The 23194-nt window shown below is 35.2% G+C and overlaps 2 protein-coding genes and 1 long non-coding RNA gene across 3 annotated transcripts; 1 reads left to right on the top strand and 2 right to left on the bottom strand.

The window, feature by feature from the left end:
- Positions 1-382: 382 nt before the first annotated feature.
- LOC117925376 lies at positions 383-1167 on the top strand. Its single transcript, XR_004652977.1, has 2 exons — positions 383-688; positions 874-1167. It is a non-coding gene; the product is annotated as an uncharacterized LOC117925376 (long non-coding RNA).
- Positions 1168-5287: 4120 nt separating this feature from the next.
- LOC117925373 (cysteine-rich receptor-like protein kinase 19) lies at positions 5288-11099 on the bottom strand. The gene is made up of 7 exons (XM_034844378.1): positions 9742-11099; positions 8667-8804; positions 8412-8587; positions 7648-7858; positions 6107-6344; positions 5859-6009; positions 5288-5763 (listed from the first exon to the last, which is right to left on the bottom strand). The coding sequence occupies exons 1-7, from the start codon at positions 10811-10813 to the stop codon at positions 5452-5454; spliced, it is 2298 nt and encodes a 765-aa protein (XP_034700269.1). The 5' UTR covers positions 10814-11099; the 3' UTR covers positions 5288-5451.
- Positions 11100-12818: 1719 nt separating this feature from the next.
- LOC117925372 (cysteine-rich receptor-like protein kinase 19) lies at positions 12819-16432 on the bottom strand. Its single transcript, XM_034844377.1, has 7 exons — positions 15310-16432; positions 14874-15008; positions 14588-14769; positions 13884-14094; positions 13519-13756; positions 13273-13423; positions 12819-13189 (listed from the first exon to the last, which is right to left on the bottom strand). Exons 1-7 carry the CDS (start codon positions 16415-16417, stop codon positions 12869-12871), a joined length of 2346 nt encoding a protein of 781 aa, XP_034700268.1. The 5' UTR covers positions 16418-16432; the 3' UTR covers positions 12819-12868.
- Positions 16433-23194: the final 6762 nt, after the last annotated feature.

The raw sequence follows: 23194 nt of genomic DNA, 5'->3' as shown, positions 1-23194 counted from the left end.
AAACTTGCCTTTGTTGGCTATATAATTTCTTTGTCTGATCATATAGAAGCAATTTTCAATGGCCTGACTAAGGAGTATGATACTTTTATAGTATCAGTGAATTCAAGGACATATCCATATACTATAGAGGAAATCGAGTCTTTGCTGTTAGCACAAGAGGCTCGTATTGAGAAACACAACAAGGAGTTAGATTCAGCTTCACCAATAGCTAATCTGACCACTTACAACAGGAGGCAGAATCGAGGTGGCTATAATGGATCCAATTTTAATCATCAGAATTTTAATTTAAGAACTGGAAGAGGACAGAACTCACAATCCTCTAGAGGAAGTTTCAATGGTAGTTGTGGTTTTTAGAAGCAGAACAATGGTGGTCATGGTGGTCGTAATGGAAAACAATCCTGGAATTCTAATAATCGTCCCCAATGTCAGTTGTGTGGAAAGATCGGTCATGTAGTTATACAGTGTTGGTATCGTTTTGATGAGAATTTTGTTCCACAAACTCAATCTAACTCCACCAGCAATCCTGGAAATCCTATGGCTGCAATGCTTGCTACTCCTCAATCGGTTTATGATACCAACTGGTATCCTGACTCGGGAGCAACAAACCATGTTACACCAACAATCAGCAACCTGATGACATGCATGGATTACACTGGAAATGATCAAATCCACATGGGAAATGGAACAGGTTTGCAAATTCGGCACATTGGTCAATCAAATTTCTGTTCAAAATTCAACTCTAGAATTCTCTCATTAAAACAACTTCTACATGTGCCTTCTATTACCAAAAATCTATTCAGTGTCTCTAAATTCTCCTCTGATAATAATGTGTTTTTTGAGTTTTATCCTAACTATTGTTGTGTGAAAGATCAGGTCAGCAAGGCAATCCTAATGGAAGGGAGAGTTAAGGATGGTCTCTATATTTTTGATCCACCACAGTTCACTCCAAATATCCTACAGCAACCTTCAAGAAGTCAAGAGTCTCAAGGATCTTTTCTGTCAAAGTCTGTTAATCAATCTTGTTCAATAAATTCTGAGCTTGTAAACTCAAAAATATCCCTTTGTAATCTGTGGCATGACAGATTGGGTCATCCTTCCTTTCAAGTTGTACAAACAGTTATGTCTAGTTGTAATCTGCCTTCTGTCAACAAAACAAATTTTGATTTTTGTTCTGCTTGTTGCTTAGGAAAAAATCATAAGTTCCATTTTTCCTACATCTACTACTGAATATCACACTCTACTCCAATTAATCCATACAGATTTATGGGGACCTTCACCAACACCTTCTTTTCATGGCTACAAATATTACATTCTTTTTACTGATGCTAAAACCAGATTCACTTGGATTTATCTTCTTAAAAATAAATCAGATGCTTTTCCAACATTCAAAAATTTCAAGAGTCTTGTTGAACTTCAATTAGGGCTCAAAATTAAAGCCATACAGTCCGATTGGGGTGGGGAGTTTAGAGCCTTCACTGAGTTTCTCAAAACTGAAGGTATTCACCATAGAATTTCTTGTCCTTCAGCTCATCAACAAAATGGTTTAATTGAGAGAAAGCATAGACATGTAGTAGAAAATGGGCTAACTCTTCTAGCAAATGCTTTCTTGCCTCTTATATTTTGGGATGAGGCCTTCAGAACCTCTGTTTTCTTGTTCAATAGATTACCCACACCATTGCTTCAAAACAAGAGTCCTTTAGAAGAGTTGTTTAAAATAAACCCAATTACTCTACCTTAAAGGTTTTGGGTGTGCTTCTTACCCCAACATCAGACCATTCAATAGACATAAACTTCAATTCAGATCCACTTGTTGTACTTTTCTTGGTTATAGTCTTAACTATAAAGGTTACAAGTGCTTGGACTCAAATGGTTGAATTATCATGTCTAGAGATGTAATTTTTGATGAAAATTAATTCTTTTCCCTATGCTGTCAAAAAGTCTTCTCTATCTGATTTGTCTTCTTTCTCCAAGTCCAATGTGGAAGTTTTTGTTAATCCACCTACCATTCCTTTGTCTTCTTCCATTGATCCTTCTCCTCAAGTGCATAATTGTCCCTTTCTTTCTCCTCTTCCACATACTTTTATTGACCATAGTCCTGAATTGGCACCACCTATTTCACAACCCAACTTGGATTCTAATCATCCTTCCCAGGTGGTTGCAGGTCCCCCACATCCTATGCAAACTAGGGCTAAGTCAGGCATTTTTAAACCAAAAGCATATATGTCTTCCCGTGAACCAGCTACTGTAGAAGATGCCTTGCAGCAGGACATTGGAAATCAGCTATGCAAGATGAATACTTGGCCCTAATGAGGAATGAGACGTGGTCATTGGTTCCCCTTCCTGCAGATAGACATGCTATTGGCTGCAAATGGGTGTTTAAAGTAAAGGAGAATCCTGATGGTACAATTCAAAAGTATAAGGCAAGACTGGTGGCCAAGGGGTTTCATCAGGTAGCAGGTTTTGATTTCAATGAAACTTTCAGTCCAGTGGTAAAGCCTACCACAATTAGAATCATTCTCACTATTGCTTTGTTTAGACAATGGGGCATAAGGCAACTTGATGTAAATAATGCCTTTCTTAATGGTGATTTGAAGGAAGAGGTGTTCATGGCACAACCCCATGGTTTTCTTGATCCTAATCATCCTCAGTATGTTTGCAAGTTGCACAAGGCTTTATATGGCTTGAAGCAAGCTCCTCGTGCGTGGTTTGAGAAGTTACATGGAGCTTACACTCATTTGGATTCAGCTCAGCCAAATCTGATCAATCTCTTTCTGTTCGGATCACTCCTAGTCATTGTATGTATCTTCTTGTGTACGTAGATGACATTTTAATTACTGGAAGTGATTCAAAAGAAATTGTAGCCTTAGTTTCCAGTCTACACAACACTTTTGCCTTGAAAGATCTGGGGAATTAAACTATTTTCTTGGTATCCAAGTGACCAAGACTACTGCTGGTTTGCATTTGTCACAGAAGAAGTATATTACTGATTTGCTCTGTCGAGCAAAAATGCAATATGCCAAAGGGATCAGCACGCCTCTGACCAGTGGACAAAAGCTCACAGCCTTTGGGAGTGACTCAGTGAAAGATGTACAACTTTACAGAAGCATTGTAGGAGCACTGCAATATGCTACAATCACACGACCAGAAATTGCTTATGGTGTGAACAGAGTATGTCAATTTATGCAAGCTCCTCTTGAGTCTCATTGGCAAGTTGTGAAAAGAATTTTGAGATACCTATCTGGCACTTTAGATTATGGAATTTACTTGAAGAAAGATTCAGCTACTCTTCCTCTTATTGGATTCTCAGATGTAGACTGGGCATCAGATCCAGATGACCGGCGTTCTACTTCAGGTTTTTGTGTATTCTTAGGCTCTAATCTGGTCTCATGGCATTCTAAGAAGCAACACATTGTGTTCAGATCAAGTACTGAAGCTGAATATCGCAACTTAGCGAACCTGGTAGCTGAAATGACTTGGATAAAGGCACTTCTTGAAGAGTTGCAGGTTTCTTGTAGTAAAAGACCTGTCATCTGGTGTGATAATCTCAGCACCGTTTTACTCTCAGCCAATCCAGTTCAGCATGCTTGAACAAAACATATTGACCTGGACATTTACTTTGTTCGTGAGAAAGTTGCCCGAGGAGAAATAGAAGTTCGTCATGTTCCAGCACAAGATCAAGTAGCTGATATCCTAACCAAAGCTATCTCAAGTGCAAGGTTCAATGAATTACGTAGCAAACTCAAAGTTGAATCATTATCCAACTCGAGTTTGAGGGGGGATGTTAGAGATGGTTAGATTGTTAGTTATGGATTAACGGTTAGTTATGGATTAACGGCCCTAAGTTTGTTGTAGAGATGGTTGCAAACTGTTGAAACTGATTTCTGGTAAAGTTGTGTAAGATACTCTGTTTCACTCTGTATATAAAAGCAAAAACAGAGCATGGTGAAAAAGACTTACTGATCTATTCCTGTTCAAGAAGATGCTTCTCTTATTCTTTGCTTCTCTTCTTAATACTATTTATCTGCAGAAGTAGAACTCCGAAAATATAGTGATGCATGTTTTTCAATTTTGATACATCAAGAAACATGGCAGTCTACATTTTGTTTTTCAATTTGTTATTGGAGCCAACTTCTAGAATTTCCATTTTGGATTGGTCAACTCATCACTTAAAAGTGATGCAGGTTTTTTTTTGCTAAATGTCAACATGGTGATGCAGTTTGTTTGAGCGACACCGACTGGGTCCCGTGTTTGGATTGACTTGAAGGTAGTGAATCATAGATATCCCCTTATCAACATGTTTGATAGTGGATTACTCTTTTTAGGGTATTTTATGATAGATTAAGAGGGTGTTTGTTTTTTTTTTTTGTTTTTTTTTATTTTTTCACAACTTATTATAAATTTTTTATTAAATAGAAAAAATCAAAATATATAATTTTTTCTAAATAAAAAAAATAACATATTGTTTTTTTTTTTTTACTTTTTAATACTTAATAAAAATAAAATACTACAAAAAACAAATAACCTAATATTTAACATTATTAAACATTAAAGTTTTATTTAAAATTAAGTAAAAAAACAAACGTCATCTTACCCTTTTTAGGGGTATTTTATTTTAACAGCATCAACTCGTATGTTCAATGATGAATGAGATCTCACAAATATATTATATACATTGTTTAGCATCGGTTTTTCTTTTCTTTTAAGCATTCTCCATAATTTATTTTTAAAAGTGGTTAAAATTAATTTGAGTTTGAAGTTGAAAATGAGTTTAAAAATTAATTTGATTATTGGCTAATGACAATGAATAAACTCATCAAATATCGATTTTAAATTATAAAAAATGGAAGTCTTAAAATATGGATTTGATTTGACTTTTATATGTTTGAAAACGGAATCAACGGAATGAGTAAGTTTTTAAAACTTTGCCACCGAATTGACTTTTATTATCGTTGAAAAATGAGCTGGAACAATTTTGTGGAATTTTCGATTTTGACTTACACCCCCATGGGGCTAAGACAAGCATTGACTTTGTGCTTCAGGCATTGACCGTGAGATTAAATATGCCACTCCTTTTCAAATGGGATTAGCTAGTAAAAGGCCTAGAACCGAATGTGATCTTAAAAACCATTGCATTTCCGAAAAACATCTCAATATCGTATTTGTCTAGGAGAAAAACAAAAATTGTATTTTCATTATGATCTTATAAAACACCGATTACTTGACTATGTTCATAACATGGGAAAAGCAAAAGGGGCGATAGGTCGGGTTTTACTCCAATTACTTGAAATGCGTTTGTGAACTATGCTCTCTTCATTCATTTGTGAGTTTTCCCATGTGTTAAAATTTAGTGTTCATAATTGTTGTAATATGTACATGATTAACATAAATGCCTCTATTGGGGTTCACTGAGCCACTCAAACTCAGAACCTTTCTGCCTCAGTACTGAAGTTCTCAGCGAGGCAAGACTTGGGAGATTGTTGTAACATTGACCGAACCAATTTCATGGCACGATGCAGATTTACCGTCTGCCTCAACTTCATCTCTTTTTGCTGCAAAGGCAGGCCTTCTAGGAGTAGCAATGGCTGCAGTTTCATTTTTGATCATCCAATCGACTTCTAACATGGGCGGTCTATCGGCTGGATTTTCCTGGACGCATAGCAGTGCTACTTGCATGCATCGTGTCAGTTTACACGAAGAACATGCATCATCCAGTGATGGATCCATGAACTCCATGCTCTTACCATCCTTCCATAGCTCATATGCCTGAAGTAATTTAATGCTAATTAGCAAGCCATGCTGTAGAGCATATACAGAATTTGAAATCAAAATGAAGTGAGGGAAGTCTCAAAGTAACTTACATATTCAAGAAGGTGTAAATTTTGATCCAAACCATAGAAACATCTATTCTTCTTGCCACTGATAATTTGTAATAAGAGAACTCCAAAGCTATAAACATCAGACTTCACAGAATAGGTACCCTTTTGCACGTATTCAGGGGAGACATAGCCACTGCATTGAATGAACAAATGGGATTGTGTGAATTTTTCCGAGAATTTGAGGGGAAAAATTATGGGTAAAATCGATTTTGAAAGGAAGTTTTACTTACTATGTCCCAACAATTCGGCCGGTGTTAGCTTCATTCTCATCTTTTTGGAAAATTCTAGCTATCCCAAAATCTGCAATCTTTGGCTTCATTTCACCGTCTAGTAAAATGTTGCTAGCCTTCAAATCTCTGTGAATTATCCTTAGTCTTGAGTACTCCTGTAGATATAGAAGCCCCTGAGTGATCCCTTCAATGATGTGTATGCGTTTTCCCCAGTCTAAGAGAACCTGTCCCTCTGGGTCTACATCAGATGGATTTAGAGCAAATAGTTATATTTCTTATCTAAAGAATAAAATGAATCAACATTGGCTTCTTTCAGGCTGCATAGGGGAACCCTTTGGACACCATTCTGCATGGAGTTTAGCCCCTCATATCAGAACTTGTCTTTATAGGCTGAGAACTTCCATCCAATTTCTAAAATGAGAAACAGATGGGTGTTCCTGAATTGACCTTATTCCTTGGATGCTTTGATTTGCCAATGGGATGAATTGTGCATGGAGCAGAGAGTGATCATCAAAATGGTAGAAAGTCTCATGCTGTTTGGGGGAGGCAACCCCTACAGTAACCAGCTCTGCAGTAAGCAAAGCTGCCAGGATGCATAGGATGAGTTGGTCTTTTGGGAAATGTTTTCAAAAGCAGACTCAAAAGTGATTTTTGGGAGTAATTGTTAAAAACACCTGTTAATTAATTTGAGGAATAAAATTTTGTTTAAAAACTCAAATATAAAAGCAGTTAATTTCTGGACTTTTTCTCTTGAAGGATTAATTTTCATATTTTTAATTATTACTCAAAAACATTATTAAAAAAAAAAAAAAAAAACCAACCTTAAAACGCTTGAAATTTGTTTTTGAAAACATCACACTTTTAGATAAACTTATCAAAAATATTGTTTTCTATGAGAAGTTTCTCAAACTTGTTTTATGAATAAAAAAATTAGGTCATGTTTGGTAATTATTTTTTTAAAATAGTACTTTTCTATTTGTATTTTCATTTATTTTTTGAAAATTGTTTTAAAAAATAATTATAATAACATAAAGAATAAATAAACATAAAACATTACATCTAAAAATTATTTTTGAAATATATTTAAAAGTCTAAAAAATAAATTAAAAATATTTTAAATTTCCAAACAAAAATTTATTCTATAAAAATATCAAAGAAAAGTTGTTCAATTTATTATAAAAACTGTTTTTCATAAAGGTTTTCAAATTTAGACACCAGACAAACAGGGTATTACCTCCTATTCTAAAAAAAAAAAAAAAAAATTGTTTTAAGAACAGTTCCCAAACAGATTACTAGAGTTCTAGCATTCCAAATGAAAAAGCCTACAAAGAGGACTTTGGTTTCTACTGCTGAGGATTATCAAAGGGAAGTTGATTTGCCATTGTTTTTCAGGTCCCTGATTCTAAGGGCATGGTGACCACTACTAGTAGGAAGTTCCTTCTTATGCCATCGCCCTTTAAGATACCGAGAAACTACAAAACTTCAGGCCCCTCAACATTTTCTCACTAACTACAACTGGAAGATTAAAAGAATACACGTACCAAAGAGGTAGAAATCCAAGCTTTTGTTTGGCATGCATTCGTAGATGAGCATTTTCTCCTCCCTTTGGGTGCAAAAACCCAAAAGTTTAACAAGATTCACATGCTGTAGTGTTGCAGTGAGTGTAACCTCATTCTTGAACTCCTCAAGCCCTTGATGAGAAGTTTTTGAAAGTCTCTTCACTGCTATTTCCTGCCCTTTCGGTAATTTACCCTACAAAACCACATCCATGGTCACCATTTTCTGCTAAAAATTAAGCTACACTTCAGCTCATTTTAGGTTTCAATTTCTATACAAGTAACAAATGTGTTACTACTCAACAGAACTCGGCCATGATTAGATCTCAACTGGCTCTGAATTTGGTTCTGGACATCAGGTAAACCAGCTGCTACTAACCTTCAAAAATGTCTTAGTAAAGGAGCTACTACAAAAAGGTTAGGCAACTAAAATTAGATTATTCATAATTTTCTGGAAAGCTAAAAAATGTCTATATAGTAAAAGAACCCAAAGAATTTTTTTTAAAGTTCAGACTAATGAGGTTGATTATAAATGGGCAGGGTGAATATATGGGCAACTAAAGATTTTAGACCTTCCATGTCCCCTGCTATCCTATTGTTCCATGATTTCATATATATAAGTTTCTCTTAACCAAGTAAACACGTTTTTAAAACAGAGAGGACCCTTTTGACCTAAAGCTGGGAGAGGGTTGTTACAATTGAAAAAAAAAGAATGACAAAAACAAATAGGGTATATTACGAGAGATTACCTTGTAAACAGGTCCAAATCCACCCTCCCCAAGCTTATTTTCACTTGAAAAGTTATTCGTAGCCACTTTAATAGTAGTGAAGCTGAACACTTGCAGATTAGGATCATCACTGTTGGCAGATGATATATTGCTTCCCAGTTTAATAGGCAGTGACTTTAGTGTGGTCTGCATCATGACTAAGCAAAAAGAGCAAAAGAAAATAGGAAAAATTATACTCATTTGTTAATCTTGGCAAGAAATAGTTGGAAAACTTACCTTTTATATTGAATATTGGTCTCCTTTTCCATCGATGACACATTATGGAACTTACTAGGAGAACAACTATAGCAATTGGAAGCAAAATAATTACCAACAATCGCTGCTTGTTTCCTTCATCTTGATCATCATCTTGAGCTGCAAAAGTAGGAGGCTACATCAAAACTTTTTTTGCTTTCAGTTTGTTGAACCTCTCAACACTTCATTAGATGTCCTTATAATTCTCTGTTGTAGAAATGCTAATTAATATGCTATACACTTGAGCAACCAAAGGGTCTTCAGGGATTGAATAGAACAATATGTGATAACCTTCAATCATGTGGAGTCATTAGAAATGTCTTCGGAAAAAGAGTGACAGGGTTGATACAGTAAGCACTAAAAAATAGTAATTGGAAGGTAGCTTTCCTTCAATTTTCTCAATGAAAGATGGATGAAAGAGAGTGATGTTGTGTGTCAACCAGTTAGGTTCACCAATCTTCAGTCTGTAATTCAAATTAATGCAGCAGCCTGCAGTCTCAACCTCTTCTTAATTTCTTGATGGCCAGTGAAGGGATATAGCTGAAAAATCAGCAAACCCAACTTCCATGAGAATTCATTTCTCGGAGAACAGTTTTGAGCAAATGAAGACTGCATGGAGTTAACCTGGTGTGGACCCCCATTGTATCCTAACTCTCTATTTTTCTAAAGGTCGACCCTGAAGAACTGACAGGGGAGGCTAGTGAATGCCTAAATGTTGCCACTAAACTCTCATCATGGAGTATAGGAAAACACTAAGCTATTCTTTGCACATGGGCGGCTAGAAGGTGAAATATAGATCGTTAAATAAAGGTAGAATTATATGATACCAAGCTATAAAGGAATAAAATTGAAGTACAATGAGATAAGATCAAGATAAAAAGTAATGGACCCGAGTATAAAGAATAAGACCAGAGCATAAATCAATAGGACCTGGGTTACACAGGTAGCATATGGCACAGAGCTGGGTTCAAGTCTTTGAGACCTTCTCCACCTACTTCTAGCACAAAGAAGACAAAGGGATGACTATATGGAATACAAATGGCAAACTATTACCCACCTGCCAGAGACAGCACCCAATTCTCATCATGAGAGACTTCCCACACGAAGTAACCAAGCAGCCCCTTCTCCTTTGCATAAGAAACCTTAGTTCTTATAGCCTCAACATCATCATAACCAATCCATGTTGCTCCAAAGCTGCAGTAATTCACTACATATGTAGCATTATACACAGAAGCACATTCATAACTTCGAATGAACAATTTGATGTATTTATAGCTCACAGATCCGTCTCGTGTCATGGCCAAACCTGATGCAGGTGCTCCAATACCATTTTCCTTGGGGTTCAAGAGTGTCCATGCATACCCATGGTACGCCAAACCCAAAACCAGCTTCCCAGCCGGAAACCCTCTGCCGATCCATTCCCCTATACAGAAATCAGTATTAACCCGACTCACTGGGTCGTATAGAGCAGCATGGGCATGTGTGAAGTTCACACTTGAAGGCAGATAATAGTCATAAGCCGCAACATGAACCCAATCCAAGTTCCTTCGTATCGAATCAACCTCATAACTCACTGACCCAAGAGTTGGCAAGCAATGAACTTTCAGTGTCAGAATCAGTGGTGACTCACTAGGGTCTCTTGACTCAGAATTTACTGCTGCTCGCCATTCATCAAAGAGGATTCCCATGTTGATCGTGTTGGATACTGTTCTTGGCCAATAACCACTAAGGTCTAGACCCTGGAACCCATAGAGCCTAGCTGTTTTTATTGAAGATTCAATGAAGGACTTCCTGTGTGAAGGCTGGCTGATCATTGAAGAAAAGTTTGTGGAGTCATTTTTTCCTGCCCAGATGGATAGAAGTGTTGTGATCGATGGATTCCTCTTTTTGACTATGTTGGTGAAGGTCGCGAAGTATTGTTCATCAGAGGGGGAGATATAGATCTGGTAGGTAGAAGAGTCGAGCCAAGCAAAAGCACAGAGAAGGTGAGTAAACAAAGCAGAGTTTATATCAGGAACTGGAGATTCATTACCGGAGTACCAATAACCTGCTTTGACCCAGGTCTGTGAGTTCGAAAGGCGGAAATGGAAAGCAATAAACAAGAGGAGGGCAATATTTTTGGAAGCCATTGAGGAAAGCTAGCTACCCTCATGCTTGTTAGCAGATCTTTAAATAACCTGGGCAAAAGTCCAATTAATGTGATCACAATTTCAAGTTTTGATCTTTGTCAGGTTCTTCCCTGGTACTTATTCAATGTGGTGAACTTTGTGGTGGTGTAAAACGATTCTAAGAATCAAGCAGGAATGTTGAAATTGGATGGTTTCAATCCCATTAGTCCAAGCTGATTTTTTAACTTCTCATATTTAGAACAGTAAACTGGATCCACCACTTCGAGGATTTCAAATTCTTCGGTCGACCATAATTTGATCATTTTTCCCCATAGTCAGTTTAATTGGCAATTGGAGGCATGTACTTATTACATTGATGGCCTTCAAAACTAACAATTGTGATCTTAAATTTCAAAGAACTACCCCACTTAATGGGAAGCAGGTTCCTTAATTTCTCGGCTGATGGTTTGGCAGGCTGGAAACTTCACCAACCAAACAGAAGATGAACAATACGGAAGAGATATCTAAAGTCGTTCCTACCTAACCTCATTTTCTAGGTTTGAAATTTCGTAGCCTAACATAAGACAAAGTCTTGCATTACGATCCTTTCAGATGCTTGCTCTCTCTCTCTCTCTCTCTCTCTACACCCTTCTTCTTACCAACTCAGTTTATCACATGAAAAAAAAATAAAAAAAATTCATAAAACCCACAAAGTCTAATTCATACCCATTCCATCTCCTTCATTTTTTTCAAGCACATAAACCTATAAGCCCTCCCATCTGCTTTTTCTTCCTTCCTCTCATTTCCCGGAACCTACAAAAGAATGAATCTAATCTTACTCTTCTCTTATATTTGAAAAGTAGTTAATAACATCTGTCGTTTTTATTCAATACAAACAAAATCAAAACAACGTAGTCCGCTTTTCCCTTGATTTATGCTATTTTTCCTTGTTATTTCATAAATATTATATGACAAAATATTTTTATTTCATTTACATATAATAATATTCACAAAATAAATAGATATTTTATTCAATATTAATATACAAAATCTCTAATTGTGTTTGGTTCCTAAAAAATACTAAGGAAAGAAAAAAAAATATAAAGAAAAATGATTTTTTCATATTTGATTCTCCTACAAAAATATAAAATAAAATAAATAAAATAAAAATTTTATATATGATTAATTATTTAATCTTTATATCGATAAATTAAAATAAATAAAATGAGTTTTGAGATAAATATATAAATAATTGATCGATTTTTAATATATTTATTATTTTCTTTTACTTTTTCTTTTTTTCTATTTTTCTTTTATATTTTCATTCCCTCCGTTTACAAAATCTCTAAATATCACATACCCTCTAAACTATAAATAGTAAAACATAATTTCTTAATCTAAACTATAAAATATTTGTATTTATTATTAATATTTTGAATTATTAAATGTATCATTTCTATAAGATAGGATTTTTATTTCTTTTTTTTGTACATTTATATTTTGTGTATGTTGCCAATAATTGTCTATTAGAACATGCATGATTAAAAAAAGGGACGTAGAGAGAGAATTTGTGATAACAATGATGACTAATGTAACTTCAAAAAAGCACATGAAATGTGACGTAAAGTTGGCAATATCAAGACATCAATGTGAAGGAAAAAATCACAAGCTATAGTCTCCTTGAATCTTTCGCAACTAAAAATTAATGGAGCATAATGAATTTATTTCTTTATTTTTCAATCAAGTGAAAGGTCCCAGAACCTCCACCAGAGAGCATGCAGTTGGGTTGTCTACGTCTGCTCCCTTGCGACATCATGAGCTAATTAACATGAGCAGGTGGCCGTGTTCAATGCAAGTCCAGCATTTTCTAAGGTCCCACAATAGATGAGAAGTTCATGAGAATTAGTCCAACCCTATCCTTACGCCTTTTGAATTCCCAATTCCATCGGGTTTCCCGGAAAATCATATATTACTGACAATAAACATTTACAATCTTATCGGGAGGCTAATAAACAACCACACATGATACCCAAAATCACAAATTATCATTTCTTCATATTAGGACAGTCTGCACCATCACCGTGGTACCAAATCAGAAATGGTGGCATCATTGACTGATAATATATCTTGCTGCGAAGAAGTGGTGGCATCATTGACTGATAATTTATCTTCATTACTTTTGATTGAAAAAGCAGGCCTTAAAGGGGCAGGCATGGCTGCAGTTTCGCTTTTGAGCATTGAAGACACTTCCAACATTGTTGGTCTGTGGTCCGGATTTTCTTGGATGCATAACAGAGCTACTTGCAAGCATGCCATGAGTTTACAAGACGAAGATGAGTCATCTAGTGATGGGTCCATAAACCTCATGCCTTCTCCCTCTTTCCACAACTCGTATGCCTGCAACAGTTTGGTATCATCATCTGTTATAATGATTTAAATCTCGTACAACAATGGTGGAAATGCTCAGTAAAGTGACTTACATATTCTAGAAGGTTTAGGTTTTGGCTCAAGCCATATGTGCATGAATTCCTCCTGCTACTAATTATCTGCAGGAGTAGAACTCCGAAGCTATAAACATCATATTTCATGGAGTATATCCCTCTTCGAACGTATTCAGGAGGAACGTAGCCACTGCATGGATCATCCAAAAATACAAGTACTTAAGAAATTAAGATGAAACATGTTATAGCACTGAAAGTTGAGGGCGAGAGGGCTTAGTGACTTACTACGTTCCTACAATCCGGCCTGTGCTTGCCTCATGTTCATCCTTTTGGAAAGCTCTAGCTATGCCAAAATCTGAAATCTTGGGCTTCATCTCGCTGTCCAGTAAAATGTTGCTAGCTTTCAAATCCCGGTGAATTATAGTGAAGTTGGAGTATTCTTGGAGGTAGAGAAGTCCTTGAGTAATCCCTTCAATGATGGCGATGCGCTTTGTCCAATCTAAAAAATAGCGCCTAGTAAGATCTAAAACAAATGATGGATTAGTTAAGAATACTTCAACTATAATGCATAGAAAAAAAGGAGCACAATGGACATGTGGAAATTAAGGAAAATCTTATTAACTATAGTTGGAGCAGAAAAGGTTGCAGACCAAACAGATAGAAATCCAGGCTTTTGTTGGGCATGTACTCATAGATCAACATCTTTTCTTCTCCTTCCGTGCAACATCCCAGAAGCCTAGCTAGATTTACATGTTGCAGTTTGGCTGTAAGTGTAACCTCATTTATGAACTCCTCTGCTCCCTGATTAGAAGTTTTCGAAAGCCTCTTCACTGCCATTTCCTCTCCCTTCCGTGATTTACCCTAACAAAATCAGCACCCATGGTTAGTAGTGCTAGTATGCATACATGGGAGCATGAATAGACATGCTTAATCTACTTTCACTTTGCGATGCAGTCAGCTTGGGCTAATATGTTCTCAATCAGCACCTCAATTTTCCGCGTTTTCTTCTTTTCTTTCCGTTATCCTTGAAAGAGTTGGCAGAGGGGTAATAGTGTAGGTCATGGCCTAGGGTGATGACTTGCTCTGTGGCTCACTCTGTTTTACTGGTTCAAACCATTTTTCTACATGGACAAAGCTATAGCAGAAGTTGAAGATGTGCGTGGAATTTCGCTCCTGTTTCTAGTTCTAATGAATCATAACTAGGTTATCTAACTGAAAAAAGAGCATACTTAGTCAAATCAGTAATCGGGTGAGGAGCTCCCTAATCCCTTTTCCTACATTTCCTGTTCTCCCCCTATCAAGACCATTCCAAATATCTTGAGAGAAAACATAAATAAATAGTTACAGATAGTACCTTGTAAACAGGCCCAAATCCACCCTCTCCAAGCTTATTTTCAAAGGAAAAGTTATTTGTAGCCTCTTTGATCTCAGCAAAACTGAATACTCGCAGATTAGGAGCATTACTGTTAAAATTTTCAACACCTGATGATTTGCTTCCTACTTCAAGTAGTGATATTTTGCCTAAATTCTTGGTCCCTGTAAGCAGAATGGGAAAGTTTTGACAAAACATTAGTCTCTGCATATCATATAAAATGGGAAAAATGTTCTCATAGTGAACTCTTACGGTTAACTAAAGTTACCTATTGCTTTGAGTACTCTGCTTTGTGAGTAACAACACATTATGGAGCCTGCTACAAGAATAAGTACAGCAATTGGAACCAGAATTTTTACCAATAATTCCTGCTTCTTGTGATGATCTTTGTCATCATCTTGAGCTGTTACAGAATTGATCACATTAATGGGAATGAACCATGAAGAGATCTTTACCATCTGCTCTTATAGTTTCCAAGATCATTGTAATGGGAAAAATACAAGGATGTCTTATTGTTGTTCTCTTTACTCAAAAGGTTACTGCATTAAGAGAAGCATCTTATGAGCAAACCATGAAGATCAATTTGGCCACCCACCAAACCAACACAGACTCTGGTTCAAGTTTCAGGCTGGTCCCTTAATACCTTCTTGACCAATTGATAGAAAGAGATGAAAATGACGAATAAATCAGAAACCATTACTAACCTGCCTGAGAAAGCGCCCAATTGTCGTCATTGCTAACCTGGAACACATTGTAACCAAGTAGCTTCTTCTCCTTGGCATAAGAAATTTTAGCTCTGATAGCCTGCACATCATCAAAACCAATCCAAGTTGTTCCAATAGTGACGTAATTCACTACATAAGTAGCATTGTACATTGAAGTAGCCCCATAACTTCGAAGGAACCACTTGATGTATTTATAGCTCATGGATCCATCTGCTGTCATGGCTATACCTGAAGCGGGTGCGCCAATGCCATTGTGGTTAGGGTTCACAAGTGTCCATGCATATCCATGGTAAGGCAACCCCAAAACCAGCTTACTAGCAGGGAACCCTTTACTGATCCATTCCCTAATACCAAAATCAGTGCTAACATTGCTCAATGGATCATACAGAGCAGCATGGGCGTGTGTAAAGTTCACCCTTGAAGGCAAATAATAGTCATATGCTGGAATATGTGCCCAATCCAAGTTCCTCTGTATTGCCTCAAAGTGGTAGCTCACTGAGTAGAGAGTTGGCACATAATGAACAGCCATAGTCAATATCAGTGGTGCCTTACCAGAATTTCTAGACTCCAATTTCACAGCTGCTCGCAGCTCATCCAGGAGGGCTCCCATATTCTTCATATCAGACTCGGTGTTAGGCCAAAGCCAAAACAGGTCCAGGCCATGAAACCCGTAAAGTCTAGCTGTTTTCATGGCGGATTCAATGAAAGATTTTCTGTAAGAGGGCTGCGTAACCATCAAAGACACCATGGAAGAGTTCACCCTTTCACCCAAGATGGACAAACCCGTGGGCCCTTTTCCTCCCCAGATGGACAGAAGTGTTACAACAGAAGGGTTCCTACGCTTGACTATGCCGGTAAAGGTAGAGAAGTAGTGTTCTTCAGAAGAAGATATAGAAAGCTGGTAGGAGGTAGGGTTAATATCAGCAAAAGCACAAAGAAGATGAGTGAACAACCCAGAATTGATATCAGGAATTGGAGATTCACTACCGGCATACCAGTAACCAGCTTTAATCCAAGTTTCTCCATGTGAATAGGGCAATCCGAAAGCAAGAAACAAAAGAAGGAAGTTGACAATTTTGGCTGGCATGGAAGAAAGCAACCTTAACTATGAAACTTCATAGACATTAAACCAAAACACAGGTCTTACAAAATTTGTTGGCTGTGGACTGTAGCGTACTACTGTTAGTAGTTGAAGACTTTTAGGGAACCCTGTAGGTACGGACGCCCTGTAGGAGTGACGCTGGGATTGATAGACTAAGAGGAGAGACCAAAAATCCTATGAGCCTGTTTGGGTGCTTTGAGAACAGTTTTTAAAAACAATTTTTGGTGTTTTTCAAAAAGAAATTGTGTTTGAATTTTAGAAAATAGTTTTTGTTTTAAAAAAAAAATATATATATATATATATATATATATATATATATATATATATATATATATATATATATATATATATATATATATATATATATATATATATATATATATATGTTTGATTGAGTTAATAAAATTTTTTTTAGAACAATTAAAACAAAAAATATATTTGAAAGATGTTTTTTTTTTTCCTAATTAATAAAATGTTTTCTTCAAGTAACTTTATATTATAAATTTATAAATAATTTTGAGATACACAATTCATTTAAATTAAAAAAATTATTTATTTTATTAATTTTAAAATAAAATTATTTTTTATATTTTTTAAAAATAAATCAAACATGATAAAATCATTTTTATTAACTTTTTTTTCTTGATTTAATCTTTAATTTTATTAAAAATTATAGTATATTTTATTAAGATGAGATAAAAAATTTAAAAAAAAATTAATTTAATTTTTACAACTAATTTTCACCTAACAAGTAAATAGAATAAATAGAACATGAAAATAAATGCAAAAGGAGATGGTCACTTTCCAAGGGATCCCACGGGGAGACGGTGTTTTGCTTTTACCACCTAATATGTTTTGAAATTTGCCCTTTATGTATGAATTTTTTTTTTTTACCAACCATGTCCCTTCAAAATATCTATGCAAATTCCACTATTGAGAAAAATGTTTACCCAATATTATTACCTTATTTACAAATGACTACCCTTATTCTCAACCGTCTCTCATCTTCTTCAAAACTTAGAAAAAGTCACATCTTTCTCTTCCATGTCCTTAAACAAGTTTTTTGTTTTTTTTTTCTTACACTTGATTAAAAAAAAAAAAGCTCAGATCTTAAAAAAACACGAAGAACAAATGTTCTCTTTATGACTTTTTTTTTTTTTGTTCTGTAAACAGGAAAAAAAAGGGGCAAAACACCATTTTTTTTGTTCTCTAAAAAGTGTCATTTTGAGAATACGGGAACAAGAAAAACAAAAAAAAACTTTCTCAACCAAATAAGATTTTTAGTGTTTTTTATTTTCAAGAACAAAAAATACCAAAACAAAAACAACTTTCTCAACTAAACAAATTTTTAATATTTTTTGTTTTCAAGAACAAAAAACACCAACCAAACAGGCCTATATTTTTCATGGGAGAATTGATGGAAAATATGAGTTATACTTGGCTGTGTTGCATTGGCCCACTAACCTAGGGACTGGAGTCTGGGTTAGCGATTTGGAGTGTGATCCAGAGAAGTAACCTTGTTTCACAATGAAAATTCAGTGAAAATTTTCATCTCCTGCCATGTTCTTAGTGATTAAATTTAACCATCAGAATTTTCCAATTCCTTTTGGAATATGTTTTTTTTTTTCAATTTGCTGAAGATGTCAATAAAGGCCAATTTTTGTTTTTTTTTCCAATTTGCTTCTCTCGTTAGGGGCCACATGGCAGCAGGCGAGAGGGCGGAGAGAGCCAGCTAGTACCGTCGAATTTGGGCCGGTTCTTGCCCCACCATTGGGGGCTTCTCTCGACCATTGGGCTAAAGACCCTAACAATGACAACTCGTATTTGTTTTGCTGGCTCCGCCACCGGTGGCGGAGACACCACCCCCCCCCCCCCCCCCCCCCCCCCCCCCTCTCAACCCCACCTAAAATTCTGACATTTCCTCGTGTCAAACTCAAAAACCCCGTTCCATCATTCTCAAAAACCCCGTTTTGCATTTCACATGACTGTAAACAACCAAATATATCCTAACAGTTCAACCCTCTCCCTCGGGGACTGATATAAGATTGGGTTTTGGAGAGTCAAGTATTCCATATCAACGATCTTCAATCCCTCGATTTATCAAGTTTAATAATATCTTCTATGAGGATCTCAAGAGGCCTCTCTCTTTGATTTTTTTCTAGCACAAAAGAACAAAACCTTAGACCATTTGTGAGACAATCCCATTGATGACAGGAACTTCTCTGAAAAATCTTTCATAAGAAAATTCTTCATCAAATACAAAAACTCCAGGAAATTCAAGTGTCATTTTTACCAACCTTTTTCTCAGCATACCAAACAGATCGTGTAGAAATAGCCCACTCCAAGGGGGGAAAAAAGATGTAATGGCGTTTGGAGGCGGGTTCGTGGATAGGTAAAATGGGGAGCTAGGGGAGGAAAAAACACATCCCGTAGACAACCCAAGAAGCACAAAACCCGTACTATGATGCCATCATTTTCCCCAGAAAACACGGGAAAATTTGTTGTGTAGGGCCGGAATAGCAGGGCACCCTGTAGAGAACCTACAAGTTTTTCAGAGCCACAGAATGAAATGACTCTGCCCTTTTGCATTCAGCCCTTGCAGCCATTCAACAAAACTGAAACCCTAAATCTTCGCCAAAAAATCTCAAAAAGTAACAAATCTTCGTAGTAAGTCTTCACAAAAGAAGCTCACAGACCCTATTGCTAACCCTATTAGGTGAGAGACTGAGAGAGGCTCTCCTGAGAGTTGTGCCCTAAATCTGGAGACGGAGCCAGATACAAAGGGGTCCGATCTGGAGGCTAAATGGGCCTAAAGAATGAGGCCCGGCCCATCGTCTTAGTCTCCACGTCCATCGAATGTTGAAGATGCCATATATCTCATTAACACATGAACACCATCTTATCATTCATGGTTTCTTATTGAAATATGCTTTTTCAATATCCATTGAACACCACCCATCAAGTGGTGCTATATATATAATTCAGTTCTTATTTTTTACCAGAATCTTATTTATCTGTATCACGTATAGCCTTTCATTATTTTTGTATCTTGATTTCATCTTAGTACACATTGGTTTCGTTAATTTATACTCCTAATCTACAATATTTTTTGCCACTTTGAAACGTGTCTCTTGAAAAAACACCTTTCATTATTTTTATATCAATGATACACATTCAAAATAAATGAATTTACATTGAAGGTGTCTCTTCAAGAAACACCTTTCACAATTTTTATATCAATAAAGCATGTTAAAAAATAAATTTACATTAAAAATATCTCTTTTAAAAGACACATTTTATAATTCTATAAAATCGAATTTATATTAAAAATGTCTCTTAAAAAGACACTTTTTACAATTTTCATATTAGTTGTATAGTGAAAAAAATTGAATTTATATTAAAGATGTCTCTTTAAGAAACACCTTCTATGATTTTATAAAATTAAATTATATTAAAAACGTTTCTTGAAGAGACACTTCCATGATTTCTTTGCTTACTTTACGACCTCTATTATTACTTGATTTTCATTGCCCTAATTATTACTTATGAAGATAAATATGTCAATTTTATAATTTAGAATAAGTTTTAAGTTAATTTTATTAAACAATTGTAATACTTAAAATAAAAATTAAATAATAAGTCTTAAGTCAACAATTTAAATATAACTTAACTTAAAATTAACTTAAATCATTAAGTAATAAGATTAAGTTTTATTAAATATCCCCTCATGATAAGTACTAAGGAAAGAAAGAATATTAATGAAAGGGAAAAAATATAAAGGCTTCGGGATAAAAAAAAACGAATAGAATAATACAAAACATAAAAATAAATCAATGCATCTCTTTCTAAAATGTTTGTTTACATTCTTTTAATTGATATATTTATTTCAAATTGGTTTTATCATGTGCTTACAATCAATTAGAGTCATGTAAATAATAGATAAATAAATTAGGGAGAATTGTGTTTTCAATCCAACTAAGTTGGGTAATTGAAGTAAGGTCTTTCCATCACTCATAATTAAATTCAAAACCCAATGAAAGAGTATAAATTAATATGAAGGATATTGTCTTTAAAAAATCCCTAAAATACCCTTGACTATATTAAATGAAAAAACTAACCAATCATCTCACCTTTCTCATTCTCTCTTTGACTCTTTTACCATTCTCTCACCTATTTAATAGTGGAATAAACTTGAATCATTTTTCTTCATCAAATTGAATATGAAAAATGGTTAAAAATTATTATTGCCAAATGATTTTTGAAGTGAATAACTTTTAAATACCTCATCAAATTTTTTTTTTAAAAAAAACTTACATAATATATAATAAATATTTTTTAAATATGTTGAAAAATTACATAATATACAATAAGTATGATTCTTTATTTCAAACTTATATTATTTCTCATATATATTAAATAATTTTTAAACACCTCATAAAATATTAGTATTATTTGTTTGTTCTAACTTGTAAATTAGGTATCATCAAATATTATATTTTTTCAAATTTATAGAACATATAATAAATACTTTTTAAATACCTCATAAAATATTATTAATTTTTTTTTTTCGAACTTGCAAATTAGACACATGGTGTTTATTATTTCAAAAATAATGTAAACACTCACATGCATGTGATTCCACAGTCCAATGCTGTCTGTCAGCCATTATCACTCAGTCGAAAGTAAGATTCCTGTCGAAAAGTCTAAAGTGTTACAGTAAATGTTATTGTTCACTTTTACTATTCATGCACGAGTTAACTATTCACAACAGTTGGTCAAAAAGTAAATAGTGTTTTGTCTCCTGATTGGTACTATTTAATATTCTCTTTTTGGCTATTTAAGGAGACTTGATCCTCATTTGTAAGCATTTCTCATTTTTCATTTCCAGTTTATACTCTCCCTTCTCTCTTCTTTCTCTCTCATCATGTAAGCCTTCCAGCCTAAAGCTTTCTTCAAAGCTTTCCTCCTTTCTCCCATTGTAAGATATTTATCTCCTTATATAAGTATGTTTTATGTTATACCTCCTATCATGGATGATTTTTAAGCTATGTAATATTATATAAGTATGTTTTATGTTTCCATTATACCTCATATTATGGATGGTTTTCAATTTATGTAATTAAAAGTTTGTGGTTCATTCTCTTTAAATTTCTTATTATTTATCTGGTGTATTTTCTGATTTCTCTTCTTTGTTTTGAATTTTGGCATAATTCATGTTTTCATTGCATACAACCTTGTCCTGGGTGTCTATGGTATCAGAGCCATGTGAAGGGAAGTTGGGTTTGTTTTGGGTGTTTTGAGCTATCCTAGGATAAGTAGTAGTGTGTCGAGGAGTGCGATCCCTGTCGGGTTGAGCCTGTTGTTAGCCGTGGATAGGCGTTTGTTAGGGTTGTAAGGGGCTAGGGAGACGTCTCATTAGGTTTGTCAATATGCTATTAGGCTCTAAATTAAAACCCTAAAATGAGTTCGATTTTCAGAACCATGTCTAGGAGATCCACTGATTCTCAAGATACTATTGTAAACAGTGAAGATATTAATTATCCTAAGATCCAAAATGATTTAGATGATTGGAAGTTACTCAAGGTATCTAATCAAGAAATTTATAAGAAATGAATCTTTAAGTTCTTCACAGACTACACCATTAGAACCTTTGAAATGTTAGTAAGTTTAAAACAAGACGATAAAGTCATAAGACTCTTAGATAGTAAGTCTGTTGAGAAGCATAAGAAAGACCACTACAACTTTATACACTTTGGTATGATTCAAGTTGCAGCTAAGCCTTTGATAAGATTAGGTTTAAACACCTCTATTGTCATGTGCCTAAGAGATAATAAACATCTCGACTATCGAGATTTTATTATAGGTGCAGTCCAAGCTGGACAGAATGATGGCCTTATTTACTTCTAGTGTTTCCCTAACTTCACAGTTAGACTAAGAGATGCCAATATCTTAGATTCGGTTGTCCTTCATGTTAAGACCCATAACTTTAAGTTCAAGAAAGGAAACAGTCTTGTTTCCATCATAACTAGGTTTGCATATAAGAGCATGACCACAAGCGTTGGATCTGGAGCACTGTGCACTAGTCCAAAGGGAGAGACCACTCTCTTCCACTCATATCTGATAAACAAGTCCAATTTCATAGTCCCCATGAAAATCAAGTGGAATGAGGTTGAGTTTCCTAAAAATTGGCATTTTGCTAATGCCGTTCCAGCCATTTAGTAGATATCTGAAAGGATTGAACAGATTATTCAATATCCTGATGGAGGAGGAGATCTGATTTTCTCCAACTCTTTTCGTTATTCTAGCAGCCTAGAATTTCAGATTTTGAACCCTCTAGAGCTTCAAGCTCTTCTATCCCAATCAGAACCACTAGGGAAGAAGAAGGTTCCAGTTCGACAAATCCTAAGAATATTAAGTTAACAGGTGTTAGAAGTCACACTAACGTGGTCATACCATTTTACACGGAGGATTTCAAATTCTTTGAACAACCATAATTTGATCATTTTCCCCATAGTCAGATTATTTGGCAATTGGAGGCATGTACATATTACATTGATGGCCTTCAAAATTAACAATTGTGATCTTAAATTTCAAATAACTACCCCATTTAATGGGATGCAGGTCCCTTAATTTCATGGCTGATGGTTTGGTAGGCTGGAAACTTCACCAAGCAAATAGAAGATGAACAATACGGAAGAGATATCTAAAGTCGTTCCTACCTAACCTCATTTGGCTAAATATCTGAAGTCTAGGTTTGAAATT

Source organism: Vitis riparia, chromosome 11 (assembly GCF_004353265.1).
Source record: "Vitis riparia cultivar Riparia Gloire de Montpellier isolate 1030 chromosome 11, EGFV_Vit.rip_1.0, whole genome shotgun sequence".
Lineage (NCBI taxonomy): Eukaryota > Viridiplantae > Streptophyta > Magnoliopsida > Vitales > Vitaceae > Vitis > Vitis riparia.
Note: the sequence above shows the minus strand (reverse complement) of the source record. Positions and strands in the feature narration are given on the sequence as shown.